Genomic DNA, 17,879 nt, shown 5'->3' with positions numbered 1-17,879 from the left:
GCCGTAGTATGTCAAGGAGGATAACCGTCAACCTTCAGTGGTGGGAATTCCACAAGTAAGATAAAATGCGGAAGACTTGTGCAAAGGAGCTGCGCCGGGCCCGAAAGCGTTATGAGAAAACACACTTCCTTTCACATGCCCGCTGTGCACCTGAGAATCGTTTCGCATTTCCTGTTTTCGCCCGGCATCATCGCATGGTAAGCGGTGGCGTGGAGCACGGTAAGCGGTGGCGTGGAGCACGGTAAGCGGTGGCGTCAAGCTATTGCTCGCAAGCTGCGTGAACTCTCGTCGACAGCGAGTGAAAGGCGAGCTCTCATCGATCCATTGGCGGAGAGGAATGCGTCGCAGTGTCAATCGAGCTCCGGCGGATTGACGGATGTGATAAAACAGGGATTGGCCGCAGGTATCGGGCGTTCCGACGACGAATGGCCCCCCTCCATGCCAGGTATTGTGAATTCACCCGGCATACGAGTGTGCTGCTGAACGCATCGGCGACTTGAATTCAGACCGTAGAGTGCAGCAGGGTACGTTTTGCAGCTCCTCCACGAATCTAGGCCGTGGCTGGACGACGGCACACATTATTGTCCGCATAGACCAATAGGAAGACGCATTTCTTCCTCATTCTTCCCCGCCGTAATAACCCCCAAGCATCTGGAGCTTGTGAACTTCCGGTGACGTAGTGAGAGTCTCGCGTTTGCGAGGGTTTTCCGTCTGCAAGGCAAAAGTCGTTCGCGGCGATGGCTCCGTGGTGGCCTAAGGTGGTGAGGCACTCACAGCAAGAGCAGCACACGACGCGTCTGCCAAGTTGCGTGCTTGCGAGTACGCGCCGTTGTGCTACGGCCAATCATCTCGAGGCAGTTCGAGATCGGGCAGCCTGCAGGGGGTGCGGCCTCAGCTGCTTCAGCCTGCGGCGTGATCAGAAACATCCCCGGACCAGTCATCGTTGTTTCGGGCCCAATCGAACGTTGCTAGGCTCGGTTGAATCCTCCAGATCATGGTCAGATGCCCACCTGCCCGAAGTCGAAGCTGTCATTTGCTGCTGCCCATGCGGTTAGTCGTCGCGCCGTGCATTGGTGCGGTTTCTTTCCCGGATGCCATGGCCCAGTCCTGTTGCATGACAACTCCAGAAAAGGAGCTGTCAAGCGAGGATAACGCCCATTGGGTACGCGTGCTGCCAGGATAAACTTGACTTGAAGGAATGTTGCATGAAGCGGTGCAAGGCGGATTTATATTCGAAGAACGGCAGAGAAGAGGCGGGAAACGAGGTGAGCGAGACGAGCAGGATATCTCATACCAACGTGTGTTATAAATGTTACTGAAACGATCCCGGAAGGGCTGGTTGTCAAGGGCAAAAGGGAAGGGTCAAGGGCGACGGCTGATGTGCGCTGGAGGTCGGAAGGAGGTAGTGGCCGCAAGGCGATGTGCGGCGCTGGGGCGGGGGTTCGAGCTTAGACCACATCGCATATTGGCTTAGTGGTGAGGTGAGGTGCAGTTCGGTGGTTTCGCAACAGCAGAACATGACGCATGGGCATCCCGCGCACTTCATACCCTTCATACCAGCTCTCGCGTAAGTAGGCTCTGGTAGCCGCGGTACTATTGGATTTCGCCGCGTATTAAAGCCCGCCCCAGTCTACTTAGGCAAGTGATGTCTCTCATGTTTCCCTTCTCTTTCGCTCGGAACGCTTTATCATGCATCTAGGGCGATGTCTACCACATACGATGATGCCTTCATCCGTCAACCTGAGTCTTGCCATGCCCGATATGATGTTCTCCTACACGATGTGCTTCAGGGGGTTGGAGCTCAATGGCACCATACGAACTCGATGTCTGACACAGCTTTCTTGTTCCCAAGTTTGGCGGAACAGACCGACTCGCCTACCCTACACGTATCTCACAGCGTCCATGCGGTTTCGTCGAATACGAACGGCGGCCGAGCGACCATGCAGGCCTCGGGTTGCCTGCAACCAGCCTCATCCGCCACTGTCGAAGGGTTGTACCCTGAGAAGCTCAGTCGTTGTTCGAGCAGGAACACAGGTAGCGGTGCGTGAGATTCTTCAGAGCTGAAAGCTCACAGTCTCTAATTTGCGGGATTAGCCACGTCTCCCCAAAGATCTACAACCGCTTCTACCCAACACAACTGTAGTATCTGCGGATACGGCTTTTCGACATCTCAAGATCTGGAACAGCACGCCAAAGCGACCTTCCACCGGACGTTCAAGTGCGACGCTGCCAACTGCACGAGAACTTATTACAGGAGGGACTCATTGGCGAGGCATATGTCAATGCATACGAAGAAAGGCGCTCATGAGTGCTACATTTGCGCTCAGATAGGCCAGAGAAAGCAGTTCGTGCGCCGCGATCATCTTTCGCAACACATCCGAAACGTGCACTCGGCCGTGATTTACGACTCATGGAGTCTAGAGTCACCTGACTTCTCACAAGCGGACTACAGTTACCCGTCTGTCAAGGGCGATTGCCAAGCACAAGCGATTAGTGACTTTGAGAGTGCGCTTGTTCGTATCGTTGGGCCGGATGAGCTGGCTGTTATGACAGACCGGCTCGATCTACGCAGCGGGCAGACCGAGCAGGTCGCCAAGCGACTGCGAGAGTTCATCGCCCATGCAGATCCCTGCTTCCACTGCAGTGGTGACATACTTGCGTGACAACGAATGATGACCTGGAAGTGTTCTGCGCTGCTTTTGGGTTCGCTGCTCATGCATGCTTGAGTCTGACACCAGGTTGCCGCAGATCTGCAATGCAGCATTATCGACATGAAGAGATACTCATGAGGTTCGGTTTACTTCAGCAGCGAGGTCACGGCTCGGTCGGATTCAGCGGTGTTCCAGTCTTCTTCAAGAATATACGATCTACAGTGGGTAGTTTGCATATAGCAGCTAGTCCGCTCATATAGGCGTACAGCCTCAAGCTCCCATACTCTGACTTCCGCAGCCTTCAAGCAGCGTGCACGATACCTCTGCGTAAGGAGTTCGGCCGCACAACGTGCGTTCTTCCCAACGCACCTTTGCAGCGCTTGGGCCCATTAGCCTTCTCAGCAGCGAAACCGCTCGGCTACGGTCCTAGGAACCTGGACGTGGTGAGAAATGTATATTCCGACTGTCACTTACATCTTGGGTATCCGTCTCTTCTTCTGACCACAGCCGATACTCATACGATTCGACGGTCGTATCACAGGTGGAGACATCGATGCATCACTGGCATACGGTAATGCACAAGGCAGTTGTTCATCGGGCTCGATTGATTCCCTAGACTGTACGTTCTTGATTATGAGATTGTGCTACTTTCAAGATATCGTGTTCGACTGTCCACAAGAAGCATACCGACAACATGTACAAAAGATTACCCCAAGCGTCCAGCTAATGACACACAGATCAAGTGACAGTAGCCATCGTAACCTCCGGAGCAGCCCTCCTCTCCTTTCCACTAATCAGGTACACCGCAGCCCGCATGTCCAGCAGTGGATCGTCGCTTACCTCAACACCTTCAACCCTTGGGATTGGATCAAAGATGATGTGCTTCTGCTGCTTCAAGCTCTCCGTCTCGGGCATGAGCTTGTCGAGTTGGATGGTACCAAGCTCCACCTTCTTCCTGCTTTCCGGCCAATGCTTGGTCACATCGTCCGTAGGGTCGCCCTCCTCAGCGAGCTCGGCAACGAGTTTATACCCGATACCGCCATTTGACAGGCGCTCGGCGAGTTCCTCGGTAAGATAATTTTTGGGCTTGTTGGCAAGTTCGGTGCCCGACAAAAACTCGCAGCCTGCCACAGGGTCGATGCTGTAACGCACGAATGTCCCCTTGCCGTCTTTGGAGACGAGTTTGAAGGCGTTGAGAGCGTGGTAGCGTTCCGTCGCGACGCTTACAGGAGCCGGCTTCGGTGCCTTGACAAAGTACGCTGCGGACGGATTCTTCTGGAGAAACTCCCCAATCGATCCACTGCCGATGGCGTTCAGCATGGCCAGAAACTCTTCGCCGGTTCTGACGGGGAACGCTTTGACGGAATGTGCGACGATGTCCGTATGCTTATGCCCGTTGTTGCCGAGGTTGAAGCGGATGGCAAAGCCTCGTGGCATAGCATTGGCATCGGTGTCCGGGATGTCTGGAAGACCCGTTGAAGCAGAGAAGCGGACGATTACCGGAGTGGATGCATTGTTGAAGTGCGGTGCACTGGAAAGGGAAGCGGCATCTGCCGTGGGAGTGAAAGACCCGGTGACAAGCCTACCCTTTGCGTGCGCTTTCTAAGTGTCAGCATCATCGTATAGACGATCGATCATGAGCCGTGTAAAGACATACCTGGTCTGTAGCCTGAATGCTCACCGAAAGCTCCATGCAGAGTCTTGACCAAATTGCCGGCGGTCTCAACGGTGGCTTGATCTCCGGGAAGCGGCATTTTGTTGCTAGTATTGACTGAAATCGCTCAAATCTCTGGTATAACAGTTGCTTGATGCTGTATGCGCCTCAGTCGACTTTCGAGGTGGGCTCATGCTTTTATACGCATCCAGCACGAGAACTGCAGCTTCATACGAGAAGCCATTCTTCTCCGCCCACATGCCGTCCATCATCCATATACCTAGAACGAGCTGTCTAATCAGCATAGAGCCGAAGCTCGAAGCAGAATATGTGAAATACCCGATTCGGGCATCTCGCAGCGGAAGCTCGCCATGTGAAGCTCAGGCATGCAACCCTGTAGTAGCTGCGCTTCGCTTACTGATCATGCTGTCAGGAAACGCCTCAATGCAGGTGACGTAAATGAGCTGACAATACAGCAACATTTGCATTTATTGTTATCGAGCCAATGCATAGCGCATGCCATGGGGGCCTTCGATTCCTGCAACTTACGGGAATCGTCGCTTTCCGATCTCACGTTCTGCGAAACGAACAATCATCGCTCCCTCGGTATCTGTAAGCTCCTGCGAAGCATTTGCTATAGCCGCCAGAGCGTACCTAAACTCATTAGTATCGTACATTGCCCGATATGTCCTCGATGCCGTATTTGTGTTTCCCATATCCATCGATCCAAACAGCGCCCAAGCTATTCCAAATGTCTTCCAGAGACGTTCAGCCCATACACATAACACAGATTAGAAGTCGCGGAACTGATCGTCAACTTCCCGCCGTTCCCGGTCCAGCGCAGACGACTGCTTGCTCCGCTGACTTCCGCCAAACGTCGAGCCGTCACCAGTTGCTTTACCTTCTCTACGCAAATACTCCGCATACAGCTTGTTACCAGTGAACCGCGGACTTGCGGCGCCCATACCGATAGGGCTGCCCAGGCCGCTCTCCGCCAAAGGCTGGTTTCGATTGAGCTGACCGGTGACTTCCTCATTCTCGACCATGACGATCATCCATACACCGACCCTCTCGTCGCTACCGAGAAGAGGTGTGCAATGTATCCATCGTGGCTTGCCCTCTAGTCCTGTTGCGCTCTTCCCTTCCGTGGGGTTCGTGAGCCAGCTGATCTTGGCTGTAACACCCGTGCCATGCGACAGCGCGTCGAGTATACCCTCCCTGACCTGCTGTGGACCGCCTATGCGATCCAAGAACTTGGTCTGTAGAAGACCTGGTATCCGCAGCGCCGGCGAAGTGAAGGTGATGCGTAACGAGGGAAACGGTCGAACAAGAAGATACTGCAACCACGTCAGTCAGGGGTAGGCTACACGCGACTCCGACTCTTACATTCTGATATACTCCAGGAAGCCTGCCGCTCGGTCCCAGGCTTGGGTGGGGCCAAAGCGTTCGTTCCGTCTGTGTCTCCTCCATGCCGAGTATCCTTCGTGTCCGACCTGAAGGTCTGTGCGCAGGCACGACCTCTTTCGACCCTTCGCTGTACCGCCTAGAGCGGTCTTTGATGATGTTGCTTTCCTCCTCCGTGATGAGCTGGCCGAGCTCACCAAGCATATGCTTGGGATCATGCTGTGGCCGCCCACCAAAGCGGCTCTCGGTCCGATCCTGCGCGAGCAGCTGCGAGAACGACTCCAGACCACGTCCACCCTCTACCAGCTGGCTGACGTCAATTTGACAGCCTAGGAAGTAGCGCACTTGTCCCTTGTTATCGTACAGTGGCGCGATCATCAACAGATTCATAAATGGTGATCCGTCTCTTCGGTAGTTTAGGATCGTTTCGCATATCTCTTGACCCGTAGTCAACGCCTCGATTAGCCGCCGAACAGTTGAGTTGGATGACTTCGGGCCTTGCAGAAAGCGGCAATTGCGACCAATAACATAGTCGCGACCGTACTGCGTTGTATTGTAGAATTCTGTGAAATGATAATCAGTGCTAGCCCTTGCAATAACGACTTGCTACCCACCTTCAGAAGCATAGACAATGGGATTGTCCGGTAGAGAAGGATCTGTGACGCAGTACACCTCCGCCAGACTTGGAACCAGCTCGCGCATGATTGGGGCGCTGTTGCCAGTAACTTCTTTGACTAGCGTATCTGTCACTAACGTGACCAAACGATGCGTGACATAGGCCGGTAATGCCTCGTCAACCAAGTCTTCCACTATGCGCTTCGACTTCGCTTCGAACCGGTCGTCCAGCGTTGCTGCAACATAAGGAGGGTGGCCTGGAGAGGTCGGCACTTGGTCCGCTATGGCATTGGCATACTCCACAGCCGTGATTGCCTTCTTAGTCTCCAAATACTGAGTGAGCGCCGCAACATGTTGCGGCCTATACTGGTTCAGAAAGCGAGTGAAGCGCGCAGAGATGGTGTGATCCCGCAGGATGGTGTCTAGGTGGTCTGCGGAGAAGAATCGGCCGGCAAGCGCCTCGACATTGTCGTGTGTGACAGATGGTGGAGGTGGCTTCAGGTCGTAGGACGGTTCGTCTGCAGCAACTGTCGTTGGCTGAGTATACTGTCCTGGCTGTTCTTCGGCTTGGTGATCAAAGACGGACGGCGGGCTGACCGAGCCCGCAGCAGACATTGGAGACGGTGCTCTGAATGCTGCTTTCACTTCCTGCGCCTGCGGGCAACTCGGTGCGTCTTCGCCCCGAAGATGGTCGTTTCGCACGAATTGCGCAGCTGTCCGAATACTGTCGCGAGGGGTAGGAAGCGTATCTGAGCTCGCGCGTGGACGCAGAGACTTGCGGGTACTCGACGATGGCGGAGAGGCGCTGAAAAGTGAAGTATTCACGTCACTCATTCTCCAGATTGATCGCCGCTGATCGCTGTGGGGCGTGCAGCGACACGCGGGCAGGGATGGTGGAAGGCAGCCGCCGTCAAAAGCGGCATGGAACTCAAAAATGTTCTTTCTCGCGTTCGTCTTTCGCACGGCGATGGACGACGACGATGACAATACTGGAAGGGCTCACCTGTTACACTCTATTGCCGGAGCTGGCCATATATGTTTGTACTGCCAAAGTCACACTGTGAGCTATCCTCACACACGGTATCTCGCTTACAACCTTTCCTCATACCACTTCATGGTCTTTGCCAGGAACAGGCCTAGACGACGCGACGAACGAGGCTTCGCACTTGTTTCTCGACATGGGTGCACATGGTCTGAGGAGAGCCGAGTCAAGCCGTGATACGTCACAAGACAGCGGGCGACGGCTCCAACCGTTGTTAGATCGTTGGGTGGCTGCCTACCAGAGTCAATGCGCCGTTCCATCGTATAGATTGCCTTCCAAGTTCAGTGGACCGCCTCGGCTTTCGGTGCTCTTTGGGACCTCGTGGCCGTGGCGACCATGGTAAAGGCGGACATCACATGTATCCCACGTTCGCCTCTTGCCAAGCGAGTATCATTCATTCGCGCCTCAAAGCCAGGCGTGCGGAAGCGAGCGGAGTGTATTAGGCAAGGTGGGCAATGCACGCTAACTCGCCACGAGGGCGTTCTCATGCGCTCTCTACATCTTCAATAACCGCAACAGCAATCTGATGTCCTTTACATCTGTCTCTTCTTCCGCCGCTACACCATCTCCAGCCTTTGCATCCGACAGCCTTTCCACCCCTCGACTCGCAGCTTTCGTGAAGGTAGCGCTTTGCCGCGCGAACATTTCCTCCACTATGCGCTCTTGCTCTAATCGACTGACCTCTGCATTCGCTGCTTGCTCACCCTTCGTAGCTCCACCATCGGCTGCCTCACCCTCCGCAGCAGTACCGTTGGCGGTCGCGGAAGTAGAGGCAAGCACTGAGTAGAACAATTTGACATCATCCGTCGGCACCAGTCCCGCCCGCTTTCGCAGCCGCTGCACGCGGTTCAGCACTTCTCTCGCGAGACCCTCTTGCGCCAGCTCCGGGTAAGCGAATGAGTCGAGCAGAACCATCGCCTCGCCTTCCACAGCTACTTCCAAGTTGGCAGTGTCTTTGCTCTGCTTGATCTCCTTCTTCACCCGAAGGTCCTCGGCGTCGAGGTCATGGCCCTCAACCGTGATCTTGCCAGAAGAAAGGAATGCTTGTATCTCCTGTGGGGAAAGCTTGGGCAAAGAGGCCTTGATCTTCGCAGCATCCTTCTTGAATTTCATACCCAAATTCTTGACGTCCGCTTGCACGCTGTAGGCTACACCGTACCGCGCCTCATCAGTGGTGAGGACAAGATCGCGCACGTTCAGCTCCTCGGTGATGTATCGCTCCAGCGTTTGCACATCATCGAGATACTCTTGGTCTTGATGCAGAACAACGAGCGTCTTGAGCGGAGTCTTCAAGCTGATGGTGCGTCGATCTCGGCATAATCGGCCCAGCTCGATGACTTTCTGCATGCGGCCCACCCGCCTCTCGACAACGGGATCGAAGAGCTCCTCGCGGACGGTGGGAAAGCGCTGAAAGTGAACGGATCGACAGTCCTTGCTTTCGCGCATGCTCGATGGTAGGTGTGGTGCTAGACGTTGGAAGATGCCATCGCTCAAGAACGGAATGAAGGGTGCTAGAGCGCGAACGAGCGTGTAGAGGACTTCATAAAGCGTATTGAGGGCGTGCAGCGTGTCATCACCCTCTTCGTCCATCGTGCCGTTGGTAAGGTCGCCATTTGTTTGCACACCGTTGGCGGTTGCTTTCGTGGATGCCAAGCCAGATTGACCCTTTAACCGGTTACGGTTGAAGCGGATGTACCAATTCGTCACCTCGTCAACCATCTTCAACAGCCGCGGCACGACGGTGTATAGCCTGTACGCCTCCATCTCCGCGTTCACATATTGGAGCAGACTCTGCGTGGCGGCAAGTATCCAGCGGTCCATGACGTTTTCATTCGTCTTCTGCATCTCGCGTTCGTACATGAAGTCGTGCCCTGTGTTCTTCTTCCAGAGAGCGGCTTGCTGTGCGAAGAAGTTGTAGCTGTTCCAAAGCGGTAGAAGCACGCCCGACACAATCTGCTTGACGCCCAGTTCGGAGAAGCGGAGCGGTTCGCCACGTACGACGGGAGAATCGATGAGGTACAGTCGCAGGGCGTCAGCGCCGTACCGGTCAATGACGAGCATCGGATCTGGGAAATTCTTGAGCGATTTTGACATCTTCTTGCCGTCTTCGGCTAGGACGATGCCATTGACAACACAGTTCTTGTATGGAAAGGTGTTGAAGAGATGTGTGCCGAGTACAGAAAGGGTATAGAACCAGCCACGGGTCTGGTCAAGGCCTTCGGCGATGAAGTCGCCGGGATATTTGGTAAAGAGCTCCTTGCCGGGACCCTCTGCCCAAGAAAGGCCGCAATCTGCGTCTGCCGACTCGAAGCCAGGATAGTCGAAGGGATAGTGCGAGGAAGCGTAAGGCATGCTGCCAGACTCGAACCAGCAGTCAAAGACTTCTTCCACTCTCCTGAGCGTGCCTTTGCCCTGCTTTGAGGGAATGGTGATGTGATCAACGGAGTCACGGTGCAAGTCCATAATATCACCTTCAATGCCTGAGAGTCTCTTCAGCTCCGCAACCGAAGAGACGCAGACAACCTCCTTCATGTCGTCGGATACCCATAGTGGCAATGGCGTGCCCCAGTACCGATTACGGCTGACATTCCAATCCTTAGCTGCTGCGAGCCACTGGTGGAAGCGACCAGTCTTGACCATACTCGGCACCCAATGCGTCTTCTCCAGATTCTCTAGCAGTGCAGGCACGGATGTCTCGACTTTGATGAACCACGACGGAACAGCGCGTTGGATAAGTGGAGTTTTACTTCTCGGACAATGTGGATATCTGTGAGTGATTTGCGACTTGCGTACCATTCTACCCAGACCTTCAAGATGCTTTATGATATTCTTGTCTGCGGCTTTGACGTGCTGACCCTCGAAGTCCGGAACCTCGGAGGTGTACTCGCCACCTGCATTCAGCGGGTTGGGTGGCGGTCGATCGCCGTTGATCACGCCTGCTCGCCAGCTGATCTGGTAGTCGTCTTCACCAAAAGCAGGTGATTGATGTACAATGCCGACACCTTCGTCTTGCTTCACGTAGAGATCCAGTAACACCTTAAACCCTATATCCTTGAATTGGCTGTAGAAGTAATTAAAGAGTGGCTTGTAACGCATACCGCCGAGCTCGGCACCTCTGAGCTTGACTGGCAAGAGCTTGAATTTGTCTTTGGCTTTCTTTGGATCTTTGTACAGTACCTTCAGCCCAGCTTCGAGCATTATGTAGATGTTGTCGGTTTCAACGTCGTGTACCAGCAAGTACTCATAGTCAGGATGTGCGCATAAGGCAACGTTGCTTGGTAGCGTCCAAGGCGTAGTAGTCCAGGCCACGAAGCTCACCGTCTTCCCTTCGGATATGTCTAGCACTTTTTGTACGGTTGTCCGCACATTCTCCGGCTGCTCAGCAACGGGTAGTAGTGGAAATGATACAGTGACGGCAGGATCTTGCACATCTCTGTACTCCTCGCTCGCCTCACTCTTACTGAGAGGCGTGTTGAGCGCGGTGCTGTAGGGCAACACTCGTGCGCCATGATACACGAGACCTTTCCGGTACAGTTGCGCAAACACCCACCAGCACGTCTCCATAAATGTCGGATCCATGGTCTTGTAGTCCTGGTCGAAGTCAATCCATCTGCCTACTCGTCCAATGACTCGTCGCCATTCGTGAGCGTACGTGAGTACAACCTCCCGACACCGCCGGTTGTACTCCTTGATGCCGATCTTCTCCACTGCCGCCTTGCCTCGCACGCCAAGCTCTGACTGCAGCTGCTTGTCGATGATCTGCTCGATCGGAACACCGTGCGTATCCCAGCCGAACCTTCGCTCCACATACCGTCCACGCATCGACCAGTAGCGAGGAATGATGTCCTTGATGGTGGAGGCGAGAAGGTGGCCATAATGTGGTGTCCCAGTGGCGAAAGGCGGTCCATCGTAGAAGACGTAGGGAGGGTCATCCTTGGAGAGCTCCAGTTGGCGGTGGAAAGCGTCTATATCTGTCCAACCTGCGAGCACGCGCTCTTCTTCGGCGGGGAAGTTGATGCTGCCCATCGCGGGTCAGCCAGAACGGAGGATCCAAGCAGCAGGTTGCCCTCGGCGAGATGTTGGCGTTGCCAGTGGGTTGGCCAAATGCGCGCTCTTAGTGTCCTGATCTCGCCCGTACGTATTATCCTGTAGCGAAGCGGAACCGGCTTGTCGTAACGTTTTCTGCACTGCAACGAACAGTCACCGCATTGATGAGTAAATTGATGAGTTAAACCTTTTATCGATTAAGCAGAACGCACGTGTTCCCGCGCGTTAGCGTGTGCAATGCGACATCATTCGATCAAAGAGGCAGCATGATCGGCCTGACTACGTTGCCCGAATCTATGTATTAGCCCGCGTCTTGAACAAGGATTCACACCGTGATAACTGCGTTTCTCACTGTTTTGGATTGCGCTGTCAAACAGGTGACCGAGTTTCAACGACGCGTACAACTCCGTACGACAGCGCTGATGATGACCTGTTTGCCACATCTATACCAGGAAAACTCTAGGGCTTCCAGGAAGAGGCGCTTGGCCTGAAGCAAGCGCGAAAGCGGCGTTTTGATATGTCGAACGCCGCCGATGACCCACACGACTTTGACAGCGATGCGTTCGACTTGAACTCCGTTGACGAGGCTGAGCTCATCAGTGTGCAGGACAATGCAGTGCAACAGTCAACTCTGAAAAGGAAGTCCGGGGAACCTTACGAACCAACAACTACGAAGAGGCTGCGGGTCGCGGATCATGAAACGGCGGTTTTCGTCGCGAACAGCACGCTCAAGACGCGCTTCGGCCTTGACGCCTTTCGGTTGAAGCAGGAAGCCGCCATTGTTCGCACATTGGGCGGCGAAAGTTGTGTCGTTGTGTTTCCCACTGGCGGTGGCAAGTCTCTATGCTACCAGGTGCCAGCGCTATGCTTCAAGGAGATGGATCGTAGTGCGGGACTGCGACAAGGCCACGCTGAAAGCGGCATTACTCTTGTAGTCTCGCCGCTGATCGCACTTATGAAGGATCAAGTCGATGCTCTGCAGCGACGTGGCATTAGTGCCGCAGCACTCGACTCCTCGAGATCCAAACAAGAGTACATGGCCATAGTAGATTCAATGAGAAATGGTACACTCGACATTCTCTACTGCGCCCCAGAGCGTCTCAACAATGAAGGCTTCGTCGGCTCTATGTCCAATGTCAAGGGCGGTGTGCGTCTGCTTGCCATCGACGAAGCTCACTGTATCTCTGAGTGGGGCCATGCATTCAGACCAGACTATTTGAAGGTGGCTCGCTTTGCGAAGGAAATTCAGGCTGAACGAGTGGTATGTCTGACAGCCACCGCCACTCCAGCGGTGGCCAGAGATGTCTGCAAAGCGTTCGGCATCGCCGAGGAAGGCTTGTTTCGCACTGCAACGTACCGCCCGAATTTGCGTCTGCTCGCAAAGTCGTACCGAACTAAAAAGGAATCTCATCCCGACCTAACAAAGTTCTTGAAAGCACATCCTGGGCCAACGATTATTTACGTGACGCTGCAGCGCCACACAGAAGAGCTGGCGCAAGATCTGCGCAAGAACGGCGTCAAAGCGCGCCACTTCCACGCCGGGATGCCTGCGGCCGAGAAGTCGGTCTGCCAGGAAGCCTTTATGGCTGCGAGCGACGTGATCATTGTCGCCACCATAGCCTTTGGTATGGGCATTGACAAGGCCAACATCCGCAACGTCATCCACTACGACATTCCTCGGAGTCTTGAAGGATATAGCCAGGAAATCGGACGTGCTGGAAGAGACGGGCTTCCTAGTCAGTGCATGCTCTTCTTGTGCGCGGAAGGCCTGCACTTGCGGGAAAGCTTTGCGCGAGGTGACCTGCCCTCAAAGCAGTCAGTCGCTGCGCTTCTGAACGAGTTATTCTCGTTGAGACCGAACGACCTTGGCTGCATTGAAGTGAACCTGTACCACCAAGCTAAGGAGCATGACATTAAGGTCTGTCTCTCGCATCGCCACTCTCTGGCCGCTTCCTTGCCGTAGAGCATTATTGCTGACTCGAGTCTAGAACACCACGTTGAAGAACATTTACGCTCGACTCGAACTGCAATTCGGTCTACTCCGCGAAACTACGCCCAAGTAAGTCAGAGATAGGCCAAGTGGTCTTGTTCCTCTCGCTAACGGCTGCGTCTTTCTCTATAGGTATACGAAATATGAATATGTCGAGCTTGGCCCGCTGAAGGATGATAATTCACGCACCGCCCAGATCGTCCGCGCTGGCGTGAGAAAGGCGAAGACGCTCACTCATGTCGATGTCGACGCCGTTGCGCGGTCTTCGGGCCTCGAGCGATCCGAGATCGTAGCTAAGCTCCAGAGCTGGCATGATAGCGCACGTATTGACTTGCGGACCGGTGGCGTCCTGAACATGTACCGAGTCCTGAAAACACTCCCCACAGTCAAGGCGGAGAAAGAGCGCATCGTCAACGCCGTCTATACCGATCTTCAGGGTCGCGAGCAGCAGGAGCTCGACCGCATGCAGCAGGTGATAGACCTCGTCAATGGTACCGCTTGCTTCTCGAAAAGTCTAGCAGGGCACTTTGGCGACATGCTGCCAAGCGGTGCGAACGCTTGCGGACATTGCACGTGGTGTGAGATGCACACTCCGGTCAAGGTCGTAACACCAGAGCCTAAGCCTTTTAACTATGACGTGTTCGAGAAGGTGCTGAAGGCCGTGTCTGAGCGAGACGATGCGCGCTTTCTGGCCAGAGTAGCCTTTGGCATAAGCAGTCCTAGAATTACCCAAGCCAAGTTGACTAACAGCCCTGTCTTTGGGAGCATGGAGGACTATGATTTCACAGTGAGCAGTCCCAGAGCTGTACTGTTCGTTTGGTCACTTACGAGATCATAGGTCTTGCTCAAAGCATTCGAGTCTGCATGCTCTTCAGCGAACCAGAAGCGCTGAACCGGACTGGGTCTGCTTGCTCGCTGCAGGAGACCATGCGAATCTTGGTGTCGACGATGTTGTCGCTGGGGCGAGCCAATGGTTTTCAGTAAGCGCCTTAACATTTCCAACGCCACAGGCTGGTCAAGCTGTTGCCGTCTTGGATTGTGTCTGTGACCTAGCGAACGTCAGCGCGCAAGCGGACCTCACCGTTTTGTACTGACTTCACATCCAGGTGAACCAGTCAACTGCTGCTCGTCCAACCACTTTTGAGTGCCTTAGTAGGAATGCCTGAAGGGGTCGCCTCAAGCGTACCTTTTAGGGAGTACTGCGGTGCTCAAGCAGCTCACATGAGTCGGGACGCTGTTCCATCAAGCTGAGCAATGGCTGGAAGAGCTGACATGCAGCATTGTCCATGTCGCGCATTTGCGGTAATGTGCACCAACCCCAGCCTTCGCATTTGTCTGGTTCGAGCAGCTGATTGGACGTCAGTCACAATCAAACCGAACAAAAGACTCCAAGTGCAATCGGAAGGCTGGGCGTGCTGTTAAGGTGCCGACAGTCACGATTGTACCCACCCGGGGCTGCGGCACAACGCCGTTTACTTCGGCGGCTACGGCGACCATGAAGATCGTAACGTAGTGTTTGCCGACATCTGCAAATACGCTATTGGTAGCTGTGAGAAACCTAACGTCACAGATGGCAAGACCAGTTTCTTCCATCACTTCTCGTACGGCGCACTTCTCGAACGACTCGCCGTATTCCAGATGGCCGCCCGGAAGAGCATACGTGCCTGCCGGTTTCAGCATGCCAAACACTGGAATGAAATTTGCAGAGTCACGATACCAGCGCCTGTGCTACCCTTGCGAACACCTATGACAAAGTGCGGGTCGGTCTTGCTACGGAAGACGAAGACACCGACGCCGATCTGTGGAACGCTCATCGTGATACCACAAGCTCTTGGTAGAAGAAGATAGCCAACGACATGCTGTTGCTCTACCAACTCTTCCACCAAGTTTGGATTGCCAAGCGGTCGTGCCTCACGCTTCGCAATGGCGTGCTACGTTGTACACCGAGTGAGCTACTCCTTACATCTCAAAAAGGGCGCCGGCAATGGTCCACAAAACTGCTTTCTGTAGCATTTTACGATGCGCCCACCAAGAAAACTGTGCTGCTTCGACTGCGCCGCTTGATCCTACCTAGTTCCCATGCTCAGCATCTACACCACCCAAGTTTGCACATGAACCCGCCCACGACGGCGAGCCTCAAAAGGGACAATGGGGCCCAAATTCGAGTGCACGACTGTCAACTTGATGACGACAACGTGCACTTGCTGACCGTCCTGCATGCTCTAGCCTTGCAGGACCGGAGCCGAAAGCCGTAGGCGAACTTCACATGAGGGTTTCGGGTCAGAACGCTGACGCATATTGCACAACTCGCTAGAGTACGATGGGGATGTTCTATCTCCTTGCTGTGCCATACTCGGCTTCTAGCTTTCCAGGCGTGGACATATCCCGGGCCACCATGACCTACTGCAAAGAGTGTCCATTCCTTGTCCACCTAGCTTCACCATGTCGGCACCGAGTCTACACTAAGATAGCAGTACAGCATGAAAGCTCAACCCGTGCACGTAACAAGTCACTGGATCCAGTGTCCGGAGGGTTCGAATCAGCCAGGCGAATATCGAGACGAAGTTGTTAGTGGTTTCATTAAACATGCTTGTCGCCAATCAAACATGGGTATGAACGCTCACTCAACCTTTTGACAATACCGAGCAACCAAAATATGCAGCAACCGAAGGTTCTGCAAGTTACAGGGCCCCTACAGCTTTCAGCCCCAGCCAAGCTGCAAGGCAATCCGCAGAAGTATCTTGCTACTGGCCCATCCCACTCCTGTAGGGCTTCGCGCGCCGAACGAACATTGGCTAATGCCGAAGCATGCGATAACCCATATATGTGTGCGAAGCGAAGGAGTGCATATGTTGGTATTTCCCACTTACTTCGATTGGACCGTGATGGTAAACAGAATCCTCGAGTGACGTATCAGCGCTTCCGTCGCTACAACGTACATTGATACAATGATCTTTAGGCAAGGCAGAATCTCTAGTTTTTCCCCGCAGCTACATTGTCGAAGTGTTGCGGAAGGACGCACAATTCTTGATGCCTGCTCGTCCATACACCGGCCAAGCACAATGACAGCTCAATCCATGCAATTACTAGACTTAGGAGAAGACACCGTGGATTCGCTCAGCGTCCAGACAATGTTGAGTGCCTCGCATATGCCGTCGAACGCGACGTCTTGCGGAATACTGATCGATCAATCACTGCCGATCAGTCAATCATGTCAAGAGACAGTTGCCAGCCCAGCGATCAACGAAGACCAAGGTTACACCACAGTCACGATCATGCCATCACAGGCTGAACATCGAGCGATCAAGCCATATGAAGAGCTACCGGCCAGTCTGGATGCCGTTTCCGTCAAGCTGCACCTCCGGAGAAGCCGACGGATAATGTTGCAGCAACAGCGACCGCGCCTTTGGAGGCGGCCTCGTAGCCACATTTACTCCTTAAAGGAAGATCATGAAGCAGAGAAGGAGGCCGAGACAGCTGCGCTGCTTATACCGAGGGTTGAGAGTTCCGTGCTTCCGGAATGACAGCGCATGACGTCGATTGAGACATTTGGCTTTAGGGGAGCTAGAACGGCCAGTGACCTCGAGTAGGTGGCGCTGTGTCCGCGCATAAGCCGATTATGACAATCCTAGACTGACTCCGGTAATACTACAAGGCCGCACGCGGTCGACGGCAAGAAAGCTTACACGCAATCGCATCCTGAGAAGTCTTCACCGTTGAAGGAGTTACTCTACCTTGAAAAGACACAACGAGCAAGTGCTTGGAGCTGCGGTAATATGTTTGGTTGGCAGGATGGATATTGCGGCACTCTGCCATGCCGTTTGAGACCGAGCCTTTAGCAGTAAGAGAGGTGTCAGTGCTAGCAGCCATTATCCAAGTAATGGACGTCAATACCATTTCCCGTACTGCAGCAGCATCGTTAGTCTCAGATCAGGTTGTACACCTTGGCTCCAGCCCGCCCTTCGCCGCACGCCGTAACTGTGTAAGGGCCTATGGAGCCGTCAACGAACCAACTGCTACAGAGTATGTAAGCCTCCTCAGACATATCCACAGATGCCTTAATAGGAACAGTACAACCGTACCGAGCGGACGCCGTCGCCCTCTCTGACCTCAATTCCTAAGAGACTGATGCCCTTTATCGAACGCGTTAGCGCATCAGCGTGCATCTCATCCAACCAGGATTGTCGCGATCACAGTAGGGTCATAGGTATGGAAGGCTCATGCTATCGTCGTGAATGCAAGAGACGAAGTACGCCAGCCTTGCTCCGGATGTCGAGAGGTAGCACTTCTTCCGCTTCGTGAGCGGTACACCCACGTCGGTTATTTGCGAGGACGCTACTCTGCCGACTATCGCGCATACGCGTACTACCTTCCAGACGCCAATCTGTCGAGTTCAGTTCGTGGCTTGTGCTGGAGGAGGACGCAAGAAGATGGCATGTCTTGTCGATCGATGAAGCAGGAGGAGCAATTAAAGTT

The 17,879-nt window shown here is 54.1% G+C and overlaps 8 protein-coding genes across 8 annotated transcripts; 4 read left to right on the top strand and 4 right to left on the bottom strand.

Moving 5' to 3' along the window:
• The first annotated feature begins 1,412 nt into the window (after positions 1-1,412).
• On the top strand, positions 1,413-3,026 carry BAUCODRAFT_183486 (uncharacterized protein). The gene is made up of 3 exons (XM_007673798.1): positions 1,413-1,567; positions 1,630-2,040; positions 2,095-3,026. The coding sequence occupies exons 2-3, from the start codon at positions 1,704-1,706 to the stop codon at positions 2,661-2,663; spliced, it is 906 nt and encodes a 301-aa protein (XP_007671988.1). The 5' UTR covers positions 1,413-1,567; positions 1,630-1,703; the 3' UTR covers positions 2,664-3,026.
• On the bottom strand, positions 3,027-4,750 carry BAUCODRAFT_183973 (uncharacterized protein). The gene is made up of 2 exons (XM_007673797.1): positions 4,309-4,750; positions 3,027-4,249 (listed from the first exon to the last, which is right to left on the bottom strand). Exons 1-2 carry the CDS (start codon positions 4,403-4,405, stop codon positions 3,390-3,392), a joined length of 957 nt encoding a protein of 318 aa, XP_007671987.1. The 5' UTR covers positions 4,406-4,750; the 3' UTR covers positions 3,027-3,389.
• A 346-nt stretch (positions 4,751-5,096) lies between these two features.
• Positions 5,097-6,939, bottom strand: BAUCODRAFT_61939 (uncharacterized protein; the record flags this gene model as incomplete). Its single annotated transcript, XM_007673796.1, has 3 exons — positions 5,097-5,642; positions 5,692-6,272; positions 6,324-6,939. The coding sequence occupies 3 exons, from the start codon at positions 6,937-6,939 to the stop codon at positions 5,097-5,099; spliced, it is 1,743 nt and encodes a 580-aa protein (XP_007671986.1).
• Positions 6,940-7,744: 805 nt separating this feature from the next.
• Positions 7,745-11,873, bottom strand: BAUCODRAFT_29174 (uncharacterized protein). The gene has a single exon (XM_007673795.1). The coding sequence runs from the start codon at positions 11,390-11,392 to the stop codon at positions 7,862-7,864; it is 3,531 nt and encodes a 1,176-aa protein (XP_007671985.1). The 5' UTR covers positions 11,393-11,873; the 3' UTR covers positions 7,745-7,861.
• A 57-nt stretch (positions 11,874-11,930) lies between these two features.
• On the top strand, positions 11,931-14,295 carry BAUCODRAFT_144411 (uncharacterized protein; the record flags this gene model as incomplete). The annotated part of the gene is made up of 4 exons (XM_007673794.1): positions 11,931-13,331; positions 13,402-13,472; positions 13,536-14,190; positions 14,242-14,295. The coding sequence occupies 4 exons, from the start codon at positions 11,931-11,933 to the stop codon at positions 14,293-14,295; spliced, it is 2,181 nt and encodes a 726-aa protein (XP_007671984.1).
• Positions 14,296-14,348: 53 nt separating this feature from the next.
• BAUCODRAFT_184003 (uncharacterized protein) lies at positions 14,349-15,661 on the bottom strand. The gene is made up of 4 exons (XM_007673793.1): positions 15,121-15,661; positions 14,853-15,067; positions 14,590-14,751; positions 14,349-14,452 (listed from the first exon to the last, which is right to left on the bottom strand). Exons 1-3 carry the CDS (start codon positions 15,215-15,217, stop codon positions 14,593-14,595), a joined length of 471 nt encoding a protein of 156 aa, XP_007671983.1. The 5' UTR covers positions 15,218-15,661; the 3' UTR covers positions 14,349-14,452; positions 14,590-14,592.
• Positions 15,662-16,077: 416 nt separating this feature from the next.
• Positions 16,078-17,072, top strand: BAUCODRAFT_183495 (uncharacterized protein). Its single transcript, XM_007673792.1, has one exon. The coding sequence runs from the start codon at positions 16,352-16,354 to the stop codon at positions 16,925-16,927; it is 576 nt and encodes a 191-aa protein (XP_007671982.1). The 5' UTR covers positions 16,078-16,351; the 3' UTR covers positions 16,928-17,072.
• Positions 17,073-17,214: 142 nt separating this feature from the next.
• BAUCODRAFT_29165 (uncharacterized protein) lies at positions 17,215-17,818 on the top strand (the record flags this gene model as incomplete). Its single annotated transcript, XM_007673791.1, has 1 exon — positions 17,215-17,818. The coding sequence occupies one exon, from the start codon at positions 17,218-17,220 to the stop codon at positions 17,509-17,511; it is 294 nt and encodes a 97-aa protein (XP_007671981.1). The 3' UTR covers positions 17,512-17,818.
• Between the last annotated feature and the right edge of the window lie 61 nt (positions 17,819-17,879).

The sequence above is a fragment of the Baudoinia panamericana genome, assembly GCF_000338955.1.
Source record: "Baudoinia panamericana UAMH 10762 unplaced genomic scaffold BAUCOscaffold_1, whole genome shotgun sequence".
NCBI lineage: Eukaryota > Fungi > Ascomycota > Dothideomycetes > Mycosphaerellales > Teratosphaeriaceae > Baudoinia > Baudoinia panamericana.
The sequence above is the reverse complement of the archived record's forward strand: the minus strand, read 5'-3'. Positions and strand labels throughout refer to the sequence as shown.